The sequence below is a fragment of the Grammomys surdaster genome, unplaced genomic scaffold (genome assembly GCF_004785775.1).
Source record: "Grammomys surdaster isolate TR1022 unplaced genomic scaffold, NIH_TR_1.0 181, whole genome shotgun sequence".
Classification (NCBI taxonomy): Eukaryota; Metazoa; Chordata; class Mammalia; order Rodentia; family Muridae; genus Grammomys; species Grammomys surdaster.
In genome coordinates this window covers 3424099-3442236 of record NW_021604626.1, presented here as the reverse complement: position 1 = coordinate 3442236, position 18138 = coordinate 3424099, and the positions used below count along the sequence as shown (strand labels likewise).

The 18138-nt window shown below is 50.4% G+C and overlaps 1 protein-coding gene across 2 annotated transcripts in view; it reads right to left on the bottom strand.

Moving 5' to 3' along the window:
- The window catches only part of Sipa1l2 (signal induced proliferation associated 1 like 2), a 148086-nt gene that overhangs the window by 13021 nt on the left and 116927 nt on the right, over positions 1 to 18138 (bottom strand). For both annotated transcript variants that reach the window (XM_028767712.1, XM_028767713.1), the window contains exons 15-19: positions 16062 to 16447; positions 13054 to 13278; positions 10844 to 10997; positions 7866 to 8085; positions 1526 to 1657 (exon numbers count right to left, since the gene is read on the bottom strand). In XM_028767712.1, coding sequence (XP_028623545.1) covers positions 1526 to 1657; positions 7866 to 8085; positions 10844 to 10997; positions 13054 to 13278; positions 16062 to 16447 — 1117 coding nt within the window. The remainder of the gene's footprint in view (positions 1 to 1525; positions 1658 to 7865; positions 8086 to 10843; positions 10998 to 13053; positions 13279 to 16061; positions 16448 to 18138) is intronic.

The following is an 18138-nucleotide window of genomic DNA, read 5'->3' as shown; positions in this document are numbered from 1 at the left end:
AGTGTCTGAGATGTCCCCATGGGCTAGTGTGTAAGATGTTCCCATGGACTAGTGTGTAAGATGTCCCCATGGGCTAGTGTGTCTGAGATGTCCCCATGGGCTAGTGTGTATGATGTTCCCATGGGCTAGTATGTCTGAGATGTCCCCATGGGCTAGTATGTCTGAGATGTCCCCATGGGCTAGTGTCTGAGATGTCCCCATGGGCTAGTGTCTGAGATGTCCCCATGGGCTAGTGTCTAAGATGTCCCCATGGGCTAGTGTATCTGAGGTGTCTCTGTAGATTAGTGGGTAAAATGTCCCTGTGGGCTAGTGTGTAAGATGTCCCTGTGGGCTAGTGTGTTTGAGTACTTGTCCCCAGCTGTGGATGGTGCTTTGGGAAGTTGTAGAAACTTGAGAGCTAGGTCATTATAGCTGGGCCTACTTCCTGGTCCACTGAGATGTGACCCACTAACTAACTAATTAACTAACACCCACTGCCCACTCCCCAGACAAGGCCTGCCCACCACCACGTCATTAAGGGTCCTTCTCAAACCACAAGCTAAAGGAGGTTTGTCCTCTTACAAGCCACTGCTTGTCAGGTTTTGGTCACAGTCTTGAGAAAGTGAGACAAGTGAGCAATGGCAAAATTCCCAAGAGCTGTGGCCCCCCCCACATCCCACTAGGCCAAATCTTGGGAAGTAGGTTCTTTCTTTTTCCCTCCTCTTGTTATAGATAGATAGATAGGTAGATGAATAGATGATAGGTAGGTAGGTAGATGGATGGATAGATAGACAGACAGACAGACAGACAGACAGACAGATAGATAGAGGGAAGCAGGTTCTTCATCTACTTTGTGGACAGTTCCCAAAAAGGAGAAGGATGTTCCCCAGGTGGCAGCTTCAACTGGACAGTCACAGCATCAATGGTGACCAAAAGCAGCACGGCAGCTGGAGGACTCTTCAGAACTCAACTGACCCATGGCGGCCCACTGACCACAGGCTCAACTGACCCACAGCGGCCCACTGACCACAGGCTCAACTGACCCACGGCGGCCCACTGACCACAGGCTCAACTGACCCACGGTGGCCCACTGACCACAGGCTTAGAAGGAGCCAAGACCCACACAGACAGAGAGACCTGAAAGGGGCAAACAATCCTGCTGGAGTCATCTGCGTTAAACTCGGAAGCTCTGGCCTCTACTGGGTTCCCTCCCATGTCACCTTGTGCTTCAAGGACAGAGACAGTATGAGCTAGTCAAGCATGCTTACTTTTCCCACAGGGAAACGGAGCTAAGGAGGAAAAGAGGGTGTGGGTCAGGTGGCAGTTGGTGCATGGAGCAGAATTTAGGCATTCAGACCCCTGCCAAGTACTTAGCAAGTGACTGGCCACCTCTAGATGCTTCCCCTCCTGTCATCTTCAAAGACGGGCAGAGCATTCAGCATTTGCCAGATGATCCAATACACAGACGCGTTCCTAAGCTGCAGCACAGGCCCTGCAGGAGCTCCCTGGGGACACAGAAGGACCCTGCGTGTGGGTGAATCTTTACCTTCAAATGCTCGCGCAGCGTCCACGAGGTGGGACCAGTCTAACCCTGCAGCTGTGTCTGGCAGTGGCATCAGGCCAGGATCTGCACACTTGGACTTGTCTGATAAGGACCCGTCGGAGAACCAGAACTCATCTAAGTAGAAACAAAATCAGAGTGTAAGTCAGTCAGCCTGTCTCCACTTAGAGTCACAGAATGGGTGCCACTGACCCAGAGTCTGACAGTCTATTAGTTAGTCAGTCAGAACACGGGTACCACTGCTCTCAAAGAGAGTGAGTCACAGCATGGGTCCTTAGGTCCCACATGTACAGTGATATGAGCAGCACAGTCCCCCACAAAGACAGCTGGTCTCTCAATCCGTCAGTCACTGTCTTCATGGTCTGTTACAGCATGAGCACTGTGACCCAGTTAGTAGGTCACAGCTCTGCTGCACCTTTTGCACACAGTCAGTCCCACATAAGCACCACAGTCCCTATCTGGAGTCAGTCAACCTAACATGCCATTAGTCACTGTCCTTACAGCCAGTCAGCCAGTCAGAGTATGGGTACTACCACTGTCACAATCAGCTGGTCACAGCCTGAATACCATTGGTCCCTATGCAGAGCCTGTTAGTCTGTGATCCTTTAGTCCGTCAGTCCCTGAATAAGCACCATCATCCCCAGAGGGTCAGTTAGTCACAGCACCAGCACTGCTGATCCACCCAGGGTCAGAGTCAGTCAGCATGGAAAGCATGTCCCGACTCAGTCATGGCGTGAACACCACGGTCCCCAGAGTGGGTTACAGCACAGATACACCATCCGCTCTCACAAAGTAGCCCAGGAAACTGTATAAAACATGACTTGGTAAAACAGGGACAATTGAGATGCTATCACCCAGAAGAGACAGAGCTTTGTCGTAAGTAGACCAACTAGGTGCTAGAGAACAAGCAGGGGGGTCAGCATGGAGCCTCGTGGGGATCCACTCTCTTGTAGAAGCTTTCTGGAAGTACTGAAGTCTGAGTGACCTGAGATAAGCTCCCGTTTTCCTCAGGGTAGCTGTTCCCCTTTAAAAAGTGTCGCAGCCTTACGCTGCCTTGAGACAGCTGGCAGCCATCTCTTTCCTGATGATTTACAGTCTGAGGAACAAGGTTTGCAAAGCTGAATGGTAAACATCTCAGACAGAGCAAGAGCCTCTTCTCACCCATTGCAGTGAGGCTGCTTCAATTAACAGACTGGAAAGAGAAAGGAAGTCTCCTCGTGACCTGTGCACAGAAGTGGCTGCTGGCCTACTTTCCTGATTCCACAGGACAGGCCTACCGCTGTCTCACCAGAAGCCTCCATCCCTCCCTCGCTTCCTGAAATACAGTTCTCCTTCATCCTTGTGTTTTCCCAGCATCCCTTTTCTCTGTAAGCGCTTAGGTCATTAATAACACTCATTGTTAAGAACTCGTTATGCATCTGAGAATAAATTCTGAAAGGGCCTGACCGGACACTCTCAAAGTGCCTTTTCTGAACCTGCCCAGAGCATTACATGCAGCTGCTTGTGGCTGCATCACTAATGAGACCAATCAAAGTAATGGCCACCTGGCTAGCTGAACCTGCAATTAAGTTCAGGGGCGTAATTAACCAAATGCACCTGTGATTTCTGCGCCTCCATCCTTCTGGGGCGCTGTGAGGTGCTGGCATCTGGAATGGGACAGGCAGCATTTGCACAGGTGGCCTTGAAGGACACCCACAGTCTGCTCCCACTCCACAACTGTAGCCTGAGCAGACCTCTCACAGTGACAGTGACAGTGACACCAATCAGACAGGGCTGTTTCCAGGAGACCATGCTGAGATGTGGTGACACCTGCCAGTGTGCTCCCAGTCTCTCCTGGGAGGGAATACTGTGGAGCCCATCCCTGTACCTCAGGGCACTAGCAGCAGCTCATGCTCATGCTCTGCCCCTGTCAAGAGTTAACCCAGCAGTAAGGGTGGAGCAGGAGCTGGGAGAGAGCACTCATGATTTCTGGGTCCCTCCTCTGAGGTACAATGGAGGTACAGTGGCCAGTGCTAGGGAGAGAAAGACAGGGGCTGGTGTCAGTAGAGTGAGGACAGTGGCTGGCTGGCATGACAAAGGAGGGATGGAAGCCTATATGGGAAGGGAAGGGACAGTGGCTGGTTCTAATTCAGAAGGTGGGATGCAGTTAACATTCTCCTGTGGAAAAACCACTCCCTCAGCCACTCAACGAAACAATCAGTTGGCAGGCTTGGGCTAAATAAGTCAAGCTCTGTTTCTGAGGCGAGGCACAGATAAAAAGGTTGGAGCAGAGGGGCCGATGTGAGTGTATGCAGACAGGTATACCTTGCCAGCCCTGGAGTCTGCTCACAGGAGCACACCAGGGCAGTCCCCGCTAAGTGGCACTGAGAACTTGGGAAGTGTCCTGCATAACCAGAGACAAGAGCAGACACCCTCACCTCCTCCAGCTTTCAGACACACAGGCAGCAAGGGTGGAATGCAGCAGGAAAACTGCTCGGTGTCAGTGTCCCTTCCACTGTGAGGGGCTTTGCAGACTTGACACTGAGCAGTGGAGGGAGAGGAGCCGTGAGAAGTCTCTCCCCGGCAGCTAGAGCCTCCTGTGATGTCTTTAGACTGTGACTGCTCCATCTTATCATGGGAGAGAAACAGCTGAGACACAGCTGGGGTTCAGCTCTGAGGCTCTGTCACTAGGAGACAGACAGACGGGCCTCCTGCAGAAGACAGGCTAGGTGATGTGCTGTGGGACAGAGTCCTGTCTAAGGAGGTGATATTTGCCTGAGATCCCAGTGACAAGGGGGAGCTGGCAGGTGCCTGACACACTACTGGCATAAAAGCTAGGGCTGAGTGTGGGTAGATTTGAACCTCTGCCTGAGGCTTGACCTGAGCAGGGAAAGCCTCAGGCTGTGGCTGTCTCTCAGACAACCCAGGAGGCACATGTGCCTTTTTCAATAATCAAAATCAGGCACACTTAGTTTTTTTTTTCTTCCACTAAGTGGAAATGAGGTAATTAGGAATAAGATCTGCCTTTTAAAATTAATTTTTTGTCCAAAGTTTCAAACCAGCAAGTCTGTTACATGTCTTTAACTGACATGAACACCTCTGTCAGCGTTACTGGACTCTACATTGGGAAGCCAGCAGGTGCAGTCACTATGACAGAGCAAGAACCCATGTGGAGCCAGCACTGGCAGATGAACACTGTCCACAGTCTGGTAGGAAGGAGGAGACATCACTCTCCTGTGATGTCACACACAGGTCTTGTTCTGTTCTCCAGGCTTGAGGGCTTCTAGAAAAGACTCCCTTGCCATGGCTACCCACAGCTACCCTTTCCAATTTAACTCTCTAAAGGCTTGGGGCGCCTCAGGAGACTCAGGAAGAAAGTGACCAGCTGGTGACAGCACTGACTAGCTCCCTGGCCACCAGCTCCCTGGGCACAGTCATAGAGCATATGGCAACACGCAACTGACTCTTAGGATAGCATCTGGGGCTGCACAGAGCCAAGAAGGCCTATGCTACCTAATGTTCAGGTCAGGAAAGATGATGCACTTAGAAGACAGATACACAAAATGGTAACTTTCTGGGGGCCCTGAGGAGGTGAGAACCAAGGGGCATGGCTGGCCTGAACGCATTTAAGGGTACGAGTGGACAACGTTCAGTGTACCCTGGACAGAATCTGGCAATCTCTCTGCTTGACCATCCCTGCCTGTATTGCACGAGAACCTAGATTTTGAGGCGTGGCTAGTATGTAGGCCCTGCTGCCCCCCACCCGACATACTTTCCGTGTCTGGACACCAGTCTTGGGGATTCCTAGCATCTCTCCACTGTCCTGACTGTCTGACTGTCTGACTGTATTGGTATTGTTATAAACGCTGAGGGGCCACCATTGACAGCAGCCATACGGCTCTTGAATGTGAGTTTCATAGGTGACAAGGTTGTCTCCCAAAGACATCATCACAAAGACACTCCAAGTCTTCATGTGACACAGTGTTTAGGTCTCTTTCAGAAGTATTCCCAGGCATTTGCTCTTGAGGATCAGAGTTTACACTGCAGCAACTCAGTCTGCGGCCACATTCTCAGAGGGTCGTGTCCCCTTGGGGCATCTGTGGAACAACCAGGAGGGCACAGGGGGAATGGATCTGGGAGGACAGATGGAAACTGTCATGTTTCTGAGGTGGTCATGGACTAGGACCCAGCATCCTCCAACTGGATCCGTGATGCTTAAGGTTCATAGGCACGCAGTGGGAAGGGACTCAGAAGTTTTGTCGGGGAGGTAAGTCACTATGTGTTATTTCAAGGTTTCTTATTTACATACAGTTACATATTTCAGTTCCCACCTTTTATCCCAGAGCAGCATCTGAGCAGTGTCAGGCTCCGGGAGGCACACTGCCAAGTAAGGGAGTGCACCCAAGAGCAAGGGCCCTGAGAGGAGCCACAGGGGCAGAGGGCTTCTGCTTCTTTCCTCCTTAGGCTGTGGACAGTTCCGGAAGGATTCAGAGGTGAGAAAGGCTTAGAGCTACCTCAGATGCTGCTACTAGGAAAGGTAGCATGAGGACCACATGTTCCAGCTACCAAGCATCGCAGAAACATGGGACCAGCAGAGACCAGGGCTCACACAGGTGGAGGGTAGGAGGGAAATTCAGGAAACTAGCTTTTTAGGGCAGTGAGACTGCTCTGTACAACACTGTGGAGGCAGACCTGTGTTACCGTCTGTCAGACCCATGTTATCACCCGTCTGTCAGACCTGTTACCGTCTGTATAGACCTGTGTTACCAACTGTCTGTCAGACATGCACAGTGTGGAACCATAAGCAGGGACTGTGGGCCTGGACGGCAACACTGCATCACTGGACTCCACTGTAACCAACATGCTATATTACTTCGGGTGGGGTCAGCATGGAGGACCTCACACTTAGGAAGGGAGTCTCCCAGGAGCAGGGAACACATGAAAATTATAGTATTTTCTGCTCAGTCTGTGTAAGAACCTAAAACCTAAGAAGTGGAGTTTATCACCACCACCACCACTATTTACTTTAAGACACTGAAGCTAAGACACCATGTCTCTCACAGGGGAACAAAAGAAGGGCTGAATGGAAACCCTGGCTACACAGAACCCAAGGGTTAGTCATACTTGACTGTAGGAAAAGGAAAAATAACAAGAGCATAAACAGAACTTCAGGAGATTCACAAAAGCTCTCAGGAGACAGTGGCCATCCTGAGCTACAGGAGACTGTGTCTTGAAAGAGGCAATGGGGGGTGGGGGTGGAGGTTCAACAACACTTGACAGAACTCGGGGAACACAGATGTGTCTGTCTGAACGTCTGTCTTGCTACTGAGAAATGCAGAGGCTTTATGACCGGCAGGATACCATGCTCTACACGAAGCACGGGACAAGATGCGGTTCAGCCCGCTTGTTAAACATTACTAGAAGCCTTATGTCAGATAGCCTGGGATGTTTATAGACAGTGAAAAATTAATTTGGTTCTAAAGAAGGTTCTTTTTATGATGAAGTTTAAAAAACAACCTGAATATAAATTTATAGTTCAACTGCCATCCTCTCTGTGCAACAAGAATGGAGGCGGGGCATAGAAACTAAGACACTTCGGCTGCCGAGATGGCTCCATGGGTAAACGCTTGCTGTGCAAACCTGAGGACCTGAGCTGGGGAACCCAGTACCACGAATAAAACCAAGCGTGCTGGTGCATGCCTGTAACCACAGTGCTAGCAGGGGAGACAAGTAGATCCCAGAGAACTGGTGGGCAGCCAGTCTAGCTGAGATGGCAAACCCAAGGTTCAGTGAGAGACCCTGACTCTATAAATATGTGTGATCCCCCGCTCTGTCTCTCTGTCTCTGTCTCTCTTTCTGTGTGCACACAGATATACAGGACACTAACATTTATAGTTTTAAAATTTGATCTGGCACTCAGGATGACCTGTGACCATGACGTGGTGTCAGCTGGGACACAAGGACACAGGTGACATGCAGATGGTCCATAAAGCTGCAGGTGGGTCTCCCAACACCCACCTGCTACCATGTGCTACCACATGCTGCCAGAACCATGAAGAGGAGGATGGACTGCTTGGCACAACCTGAAAACTACTCTACGCCACTGTTCCTCTTTGAAAAGGTTACAGACTCTATACATCACTTCCTCCAGAATAACGTAAAACAGTATTTGACAATAATGTCTACTGTAAACTACCTTGAAGTCTGCTACTTGGAAACGACTTAGGAGAGAAAGAAATGGTGGCAAACAATTGACATCACATCCCACATGTATACCTGGATCCAATCCAAGGACCACATGAAACCACAGGTTCCCCATGAGTCTTTCCATGCAGCCCTCACTTACTCCGTAAGCTCCCCATGCTGGGTGCAGGGTGGGTTCTTGGAGGCAGCGTACTGTGGTAGGGTGGAGTCGTGCTGAACAGAATGTCGTTGGGCAGGGCCTGGTCCAGGATGGAGCTTCGAGAGCTGGCGAAGGAAGAGCCCCTCCGGTTGCTGCACACGCTCTCATCGGACAATGTTCGGTACAGTGACCTCCGCGGAGACAGGTTCCCATAGAAGGGAAACTAGGGGGTCATAAAGACAGGAACATTGACAATGTGAAGAAGACTAGGGGTCATAAAGGCAGGAACGTTGACAATGTGAAGAAAACTAGGGGTCATAAAGGCAGGAACGTTGACAATGTGAAGATCTGAGGAGTAGTGCTGCCCACCTGTAATCCCAAATATGTGGGAAGCTGAGGCAGGGGGACTGCTGAGAGTTCAAGGGTTAAATGGCAGGTAAAGGCCAGTCTTGGCTACCATATCAAGACCATCTCAAAACCAAATCAAACACCCACAGTTAGAGTTGTCTGCCTGTGCTATGGCTTCCTTGAATTTTCTGCTAGTTCAGGAAAGTCAAGCATACAGAAAGGCTCCTGGAGCATGCCTGGATTTCAGAGTTCCCTCCTCTGACATTCTGTGAAATACTAGTACAGATTAGACAGGTTCAATGGAACTGAAGAGAGTTCCAGTGCTCCTGGGAATACACAAGGTCGTCATTCAGGTAACTGATGTTCACAGAAGTACACGCTGTGGACTGACAGTGATTAGAAATGACTACATTTTAATAGTCACCAATTGACAGCAGGGAGGTCCAACTGAGTCTAAATAACAAACTAATTCTGAACGCTGACATTTCCAGAGTCATATAAATGTGCTCAAGAGAAGTAATTTAAATCCAGTAAATTCTTCTGTCCACTCAAGAATTACCACTTGCAAAAGTCTGTATAACTTCTGGAAACTGAATTATAGTTAATGGGATAAAACCATTTGGAGGGTTAGCTTTGTCAACTGACATAACTCTAAGACCACCTGGGAAGAGTGTCTTAAATGTCTTCTTTGGGTTAGTCCGTGGCATGTATGCGGAGGTTGTCTTATGCTAAGTGATGTGGGATGGCTCAGCCCCCTGTGGGTGGTACCATTCCCTAGGCATGGACTCCTGAACTGTGTGCAGTAGAGTGGAGAAACAGAGCTGAGCACAGGCAAGCAAGCACATACCCACCCACTTCTCTCTGTTCTTGTCTGTGGGCATGCTGTAAACCAGCTGTTTGAGCATCCTGCCTTGCTTTCCACACATTTATGGACTGTAAGCTGAAACTGCAAGATCAAATAACTCCCCTTCTCTTAATTTTTTTTTTTTTAAATAACAGCAAGAGACGTGAAAGTAGGACAACCAGCTAGAAGGAAAGCACTAACATCACTGTGTTACATCTCAGATACAGCAAGACCATTCCAACCAAGAGTGGTCACAACCAACTGAACCTGCAGCACTTCCTGGGGACTGAAACACAATTGTCTCACACCAATACTATTTCTAACACACACAGAAGCGGCCATTAACATTTCTGGATGTGGCAAGGAGGCCAGAGACCCTGCTATTGCCCATGTTCTACCTATTCTGTTCAGCCTTTCCAGTGAAGAATACAAGAAGTGTGTGTGTGAGCTACAAAGCTCACTGGTACTGGGCAAGCAATTTGCCTTTGAAGAAAACACACACGCCAAGCACAAGTTCAGCCATTCTGAGATGATGCTTACTGTGGAGTCATCTGCCTTTGAACCCAAGCACACAGTTCCTTAACTGGGATCTGATACAAGCTTTGAGAAAAAGGCTCCTTGTGAGACATTCTGGCAGGATTCCCGGTTCAAGCCCCAGCAAGTTCTTTAGAGCTGAGTGCCAGTGCTCAGATCACAGTGGACAGGGACAGGTACAGTGTCTGATGGGACGCTGCTCCCGGAACACTAGACGGCTCTCTGTAGTAAGATGCGCAGACTGATGCTCACAGCCATACCAGGCAATGCCTCACTTTCCCAGGGAACCATAGGAGCCTGGGTTATAAATGTGACAGGGGTTCTGTTCTAGAACCAAATACTAGTGTGTGCGCCACAGTCTGCTACCAGAGTTTCAGTTACTTGAAAAAGAAGTGATTGGCCCAACTTATTTAGGATCTTTTAATTACTCTCCACTATTTTAAACACTGCTTTGTCACACTCATCATACGTATGGGGCACACACAGCCACGGTACACTGGTGGAGGGCAGCCGGCCTCCAGAACTCAGGTCATCAGGCTTAGCAGCTCCTGCTGTACACTGTGTAGAAATGACTTGGGGAGAACTTGGGGGGAGCAAAGCAAAGATGTGAATTCCTCCCGAGAAGTCCCTGCTGAGGGCTGTCGCCAAGAGCTGCAGCCCTGTGTGGCAGAATGCAAAGCTTGATTGATAGATGGGGTTGTAACCATTTCTGGAGCACACAGCCGGCCAGGATGACCTGGGCCGGGCACGGGTGGAGGCACCAGTGAGGTAAGCAGTGTGACTTCACTGGCTGAGATCTGATGGCCAGCTGTGTCTAGGTACCATGCTAGCCTCCTGTGTGTCACTTCCTGGCATAGCCCTGACCTCGAAGGACACTTACTGCCATGGTCTTTATCACATCAGCACACGAGGACCTCCTTGATCATCTAACAGGTCACTGCTGGAGGCAAGATCTGAGGGAGCCTGCCTGGTGCTCAGAACAACTCCAAGGATACAACAGCCCCCATCCCAGCCTCCTCAGTTCTTTGTCTTCTGAAGGAACTGGTAGTGACAAAGGACATAGTTGGGCTGCAGCTCTAGCCTAGAATGTGCAAGGCCCTGGGCTTCCATCCTCAGTACTATAAACAAACCAAACCCTGACATCTGTGACAGTAACAATGGCCACTCTACACTGGGCTGTTGGTGGGACCACAAGAAGGGTTGTGGGGAGCACATGAGCACCCAGAGTTGCACCAAAGCCCTCATGGTCACTCACCTTCCGTCTCCCCTCCTCCACTAAGGGGCTGTCAGGCAGCATCAACTTCAGAAAGTCATCTTTGGATAAGACGTGTTGAGTTTCCGAAACAGAGTCTCCCACCACTGCCGGATGCTGAGTGGCTGTGGACATGATGTCCATCTCGCTATACATCCTGATAGAATAAACCAGAACACAGGTTCAAAGGAGCTGCAGCTGCCTATAAGCTGCCCCTTGGCGGCTAGATGAAAGTCCAGGAGGCATCTGAAGCTGAGGGGACAGTTCAGTTAGCAAGGAGACTTGAATTCAACCTCCCAGAACCCAGATTTAAAAAGTCAGGTTGGTCTGCGTGGCACTGGAGAGACAGAGACAAGCAGATTCTTGAGCTCACTGTTCAGGCTGTCTAGCCTTTGCAAGCTCTAGGCCAGTGACAGATACCATCTCCAAAATCACAATGGGTAGAGCCCAAGGCACATTAGTCAAGGTTATTCTCTGGCCTACACACACACGCATGCACGCACGCACGCACGCACGCACGGCCAATCCACTGTGTGGAGGCCCACAATTCTCAGCTGCGGCAGTTCACTGTGGTTGTGTGTACGCCATCCCCACAGCATCTCACATCTGTGCAATGCACTTAAATACAGTTAGGTCTCTGAGTAATTCAGAGACACCTTAGATCCCCAAAGCCCAGGAAGAAAACACTACAACTTTAAAGTAAGGCCACCACCCCCTAACCTTCAAGAGTCCGCGCACTCTCCCGTAAGCCGTGCACCCACAGGCACATGCGGCCCACACCTGCACCATGGCATGCTCCACTGCAGAGCACATGATCCAGACTACTGTGCAGGGTTTCCTGGGCTTCTCTGAACAATACCAAACCTTCTGTTTTTCCTCCTTTTTTCTGCAAGCATGGGTATTCCCCCCGCCCTGACACACACACACACACACACACACACACACACACACACACACGCACACACCCCTGCCCATCAAACCTCAAGAGTCCCACTAAACAACCCGGTGAAGTGTTTTTGCTTTTATGTTCTCTGACTGCGGGGTTGCTCGTGCTCTTGGCCTTGAGACACCATGGAGTCTGTGCACCACCACCAGCTGTCACCATGACTCCACCGCAGCCGGCCTTCTGGATATAGGTCAAAGACAGCGGAACTTTACACTCTGCTACATTTAAAAGCCAAGGGCTAGAGAGAAGGCTTAGCAGGTGAAGGGCTTGCCTTCTCCAAGTTCAAGCCTGACGAGCGGAGCTCAATTCCAGAATCCCCGTGGTGGAATGAGGGAATGAACGCCACACATCATCATAAGCACCACCACCTCCATCATCATCACCAACACTAGCACACCCACCGCCATCAACATCACCACCTCCACCACCATCATCACCATCATCAGAATAAAGTGAAGACTTTAAAGAAGGAAACATAAACCCCAACATTTAAAGAGTTTAAAGCAGAGGCCAGGAACAGAGACAGCCTGGTGGGTCAAATGCTGGCCTTGCAAGCACAGAGACTTGAGTTCCATCCCCAGCACCCAGGTAAACAGCTGAGCATGGTGGTCTGCACTTGACACCTCAGTGTTGGGCAGGTGGAGACAGGAGGGTCACTGGGACCCAAGGGCTGGCAAGCCTCACCTGCCCGTGAGTTCCAGGTCAGTGACAGGCCTTATCTCAAAGAAGCAGCAACACCTGAAGGGGCTCATCAGAGGTGGTCCTCTGGACTCACATGGCTGCGTGCTCTGTGCTGGTTGGTTTTATGTCAACTTGACACAAGCTATAGTCATCTGAGAGAAAGGAGCCTTGACTGAGGAAATGCCTCCATGAGATCAGGCATAAGACATTTTTTCTTATTAGTGATCAATGGGGCAGGCCCAGCCCTGCAGGTGGTGCTGCCCTTGGGCTGGTAGTCCTGGGTCCTATAAGAAACCAGGCTGAGCAAGCCAGGGGAAATAGTCCAGTAAGCAGCACTCCTCCATGGCCTCTGCATCAGCTCCTGCCTCCAGGCTCCTGCCCTGTGTGAGTTTCAGTCCTGACTTCCTTCAGTGATGAACAGTGATGTGGAAGTATAAGCCAAATAAACCCTTTTCCTCCCCAACTTGCTTGGTCATGGTATTTTGTCACAGCAACAATAACCCTAACTAGGGGACAGACAGATGGACAGACAGACATGGTAGAGTATACAATGAATACGGTTACAGATATGACAGAAGCCACTTACCTGGGGCATTCAGTCACTTCAGGTTCCTCGGGTGGTGGGCTGCCTTCTGACTTTTTCCAGCCAATGACGTACTTGTTTGCTGCTCCTTGTCTGTGGTAAGGCTTTGCCACAGCCCCAGGTACCTGCTGTCCGCTGCTGTGAGTGACGATGTAGACTTTGGAGCTGTCCAGAGACCCAGTGCTTTTGGAGCAGTGAGTGGAGGGGCTTCCTGAATGGTGAGAGCCACTGTGGGGACAGCCAAGGGCAGTGTCACTATTAGACGCAGCATTGACTTGTGGTCCCTGGCCACCGGGCTGAGAAGGCAGGTGACCTCTCTACCACATAGCTTGCCTCCCTGTCTAGAGGCTCGCCATGCTCAGATGTGGGCTCTCTTGTAGCAGGAACAAGCTAAGAAATACAACTGGGGGAATGCTACAGCAAAAGGCAGGCAAGTGGCAGGTCACTCACTCGATGCCTAAAATTCCAACTCAGCTGCCCACACTTCCATCTCATAAGTATAAAAACCCTAGGCCAAAGAGGCACTTCAGGTCATCTCCTCATGGACTTCTAATCCCCTAACCTGTCAAATTAATAAACAGCTGCTGTAGAAATCCCCCTGAACACCCTTCCTCTACCTAATGAAGGGTGTGCACCGAAGGCAAGTGCCCAAGAACACTGGGCAGTTTCCACTTAGCGGTAACACGAAACTCCCCGAGACAGATTCCACGAATCCCTACGGTACTCTGACTCTTGACACCAGGTCTCTTACAAGTGGCCTGAACTTTGAAAAGATGCTACAGTGCTACAAGACTCCAAGGTGGCTTTTACAGAATGGCCAACTTTATCAAATCGTGGAGAGGGTGGGAATCCTCCAGGAACTAGAATTCATGTGATTTCTGAATACAATGCTATCTCGCACTGAACTTTATTAAACAGCACTAGTGAAAAGCTGCAGAATGTCTCCTTGGCACACAGCCCCATCTTCTGTTCCCCTGCCCTGGTCAGCAGGAGCTAGCTCTGGTTCCCATCCCCTTCCCTGGCATGGTGGCTATCTCACCACAGTTTAGCAGCCCACACTCAGCAGAGGTCCTAGCTGTCCTCAACGGTGCCACCTCAGCCACGGTGGTTTAAAGCCAAGGACAGTTGAGAAGGCATATGGATGCTGGGTGTGATGTTAGTTTTGTCAACTTGACTAGATTTGCGATTTCTGAGGTGACAGGTATGCCTATCTGAGATATGTTGAAAACCTACTCTAAACGTGACCAGCAGCACCCCACATACTGGGTCCCAGACTGAATAAAGAGGAGACAGTGGGCTGAGCCCCAGCGTCCATCTCTGCTTCCTCACTGTAGACCTTGTTCTTCTGCCATCATGTCCTCCCCACCCCCACGACAGACTGTATCTCTCAAACCACGAGCCAAAATAAACCCTTCTTTCCTAACTGGTACAGGGACTTCTCGGGGAGACCTGTGCCTTCTGTAGATACTAGAGAAGAACCCCTTCTCACCTGGGGATGGCCATGAACATAGCCAGCAGGTGACAATAAGTTTAAGCCACAAGGGAAATAAAGACAGGGAACCTGGTGTGGGGCAGTGTCACTTGGCCTACTGGGTTACATGAATTAAAGTGGCACAGAAAGTGACCCCTTGGTGATATGACCTGAGAGGATGTGGTTTTACCCTACTGGTCATTACTCAGAACACATGGTAGGCACTGTCCTTCAGTAATGTCCAAGAAAGGGCAGAGGAGGAGTCCAGGGAGAACTATGGTGTCCACTGCTTAGGAACAGAGGCCTGTCACCAGAAATTAGGGGCCTGCAGGCACCACCCCTTGGGGACATGCCTATCAGACTTCTAGGTCCCAAAGAACTGTCCCATTATGGTTTGTCCAGCCATGCTCTGTGGCTAGAAGCTCTGGAAAGCTGGGGAGTGACCCAGGGCCCTGGAAGGACAGGACCAGGGACAGGGAGCAAACATGAGTAGAAGCCACACCCTCTGATTGGCTCCCACTGAGACACACGGATACAGGAGCTTCTTCTCTCAGTCTTTCAAAGAGAACTCAGAAACCTGAAGTTATCAGCTTTTGGAGTACAAAACCACGCACAGACGTGCATTAACATCTGTATTTAGAATATAATTCCATTATATTTGGGTCCCCCTGACCCCCAACACCGGGAGGTTGAATCCACCAAAGCCCAGAGTCACTTCACAAACAAACCAATTAATTTTGAGACAGGTCTCACTAACAGGCCCAAGCCGACCTTTTGGTAGAATGCGCCCCAGGCGGCCTTGATTAGCCCCTGAGTAGACGGGATTACCGTCCTGCACCATCAGGCTTAGTCAGTTAATGTTTACTTAAAAAACCGAATCGGGGGCTGGGAAGACAGTTCAACATTTAGGAATGTTTACTGCCCTTCCAGAAGACCCAAGTTTGGTCCCAACACCCACACTGGATGGATGACAACTGCCTATAACTCCAGCTCGAGAGGGTCCAGCTCCCTTTCCGGTCTCTGAGGGTAACTGACTATGTGCACACATCCTTGCACAGACACAAAACAAACCTGCAGCTGTACATGGCCTGCCATTGGGCTTCAGGGACGGGGATGGTGTGATGATGCTCAAAAGCTTACACAAGGGGTGAGGTGAGTCCCTCACAAGGAGCCTGCTGCTATGACTTCCCTCCTCCAGGGTCTACAACTGTTTCTGACAGGCACGGTGAGACGACGTAATGTACAAATGAGTTACATTGTATTCACAGTTAACCTGGGACACAGGTGGCCTGCAGAATGGACATGGCTGACAGACCCTGAAGATTAACCAGTTTACAGTTCTCTATCAAAAGATATCAGGGTCACAGGCTGAGCAGGGAGAGACAAGGGATGTTAGTTACCCTCTAACTGAAAGGAAGAATAAAATTGTCAGGTCAAGAGTAAACACGCACACCTTGATGCCAGAGTTCAGGAGATGAGCACTCTCCGTGAGGTCAGACAGCCTGGCAGAGCAGGTGCAGCCTGGCACATGCTGGCTCACCTGGAGTGGGAAGAGACTTCACTGAGGTCACCCACGCTTCCGTCTGCGGCGCTGCTGGAGATGGCGGAGGCATAGCCATGCAGGGTATACATCTTGGCAGGTTCATCATCAGCTCCCGAGACTTCGGCAGCATCTGCCCACTGCTCTGCCCGGCTGTGGATCAGGGACCTGCTGCCCGTCAGATGCACTGGGCCCAGTATGGTGGCTGGCATGCACGGCGTGGTGTCGATGCCACTGTCGGTGGACGCGCCTTTGATGTAGGTCAATCCCAGTAGCTCGGGGTCCATCAGGTCCCCTGACCCGAAGTGCTTGTCATCGCTGTTGCTGGAGGTGTTGCTGGACAGCGTGTTGCTGCTGGAGTGGCTGGAGCAGCTCTTATCCCCAATCTGGACAGAAGGACAGACAGATGGCCTTTGGTAAACCCCATACACTGCCCTCCCCAAACATTAGGCTACGGCCAAGGCCTGGGTTGAATTCTATGTGTTCCTTAAGCCAGCAACAGAAATAGAAATGGCTTTTCTCCTCAATAGTCTAGTCGTGTGTGTGTATGTACATGTGTGTCTATGTTTGCATGTGTATGTGTCTATGTTTGTGTGTGTGTACATGTGTCTGTATGTGTGTGTATACATGTGTGTCAATGTTTGTATATATGTCTGTTTGTATGTGTATGCATGTGTGTGTGTGTATGTGTGCCTGTGTGTGTGTGTGTGCTCGTGCACACGTGAGCGCGTGTGCGTTTGTGCCAGTAGTCAGGCCCCACTTTGTTCCTTTGGTTACCAGTTTATTTCCTTTTGGAGTCAGTATTTTACCTGAATTTGCCAGTTCAGCTGGTAAGCCCCAGGGATCTGCCTGCTTCTGTCTCCCCAATGCTGGGCTTACACGTGTGCACCCACAGCTGGTTTTCAGAGGGTGCGGATTGAATTCTGGCTCTCAAGTTCACACACCAGGCACTTTAAGTGATTCTCCCCCCATACTCCCTCCCCAGAGCCACAGCCTGGTCTCATGCAGAGGTCCTGCCTCCTGCCTTCTCCATCACTGACATGAGCTCAGCATCCTGTCTTTAGTCAATCACTGGTGTATGCTGTGCTCTCAGGGAGCTAAAGTCAAACGAAGTCCCAAGAAGGAAGATTCCAGACTACACTGTCTGAAAAGCACCCATGCTTTAGGGAAGACCAATGTCAAGACAGAAGAGATCCCCTCTGTCACTACGCTCAGACTGACGCAGCCTGTCCCAGTCTGAGAACCAGCAGGACCAGGGATTTGGAGCCAGGGCAATGCTCCCCCTGTCCAGGCAACTTCCTAGGGGGTTGGCCATCTCTCTCTTCCCTCCATCCTACTTTATGCAAATCCTGGCTTCTCTGTTTTCAACCTGGCCTGTCTTCTACAGAACTACCCTGGACAACTGTAGACGCGGATGTGAGTGGACTTGGGAAGTGACTCAAGGCCAGGTCAGGGCTGCGGCCGCAGGAAGAACTGCTGTGGGCAGTTATGGGAACTGCTGATGTGCCAAGGGAGGGAAGAGTGTTTCCCATGCCTCTGTAAGTTTCTTTCACCAGCACATTTTCAAACCATACAACTGCAGCAACTTTGTTCTGGGTCTCACGGAAAGCTGTTTCTCCTGCAGGATCGTCTCATAGAGACTTCATGGGGGAGATAAGTTGGTATGTGGGATTAGCAAGGAATGTGCTGTCAGCCGACTGTCAGCAGGGTGCTCAGCTGCTATGGTTATCTCAGTGACATCAGCAGAGGAACCTTGCTGTAGCCCCTATGGGGAGACGCCTGTTTCAGTTTCTACTACTGCACTGTCCCATTAAGTAGCTAAATGGTTGACCAGCTAAACCTGGGGCCGGATCTCATCACTGTCATCCTGGGTAGCAAGGTCAGAGGGCTGATGTGCGTGTCGGCTTTACCAGGAATCTGCTGCACAGCCTTTCTGAGGCCTTCGTGAACTGAGAAAATAAAAATGAAAATTTCCCATTTCCTGTCTCTTTTTATCCTCTTTTATGAGTGTCCGGCATGGAAAGCAACACACGCCTAATCCCTGCCACAGGTGTGCCACCTACTGTGTGCTGGAATG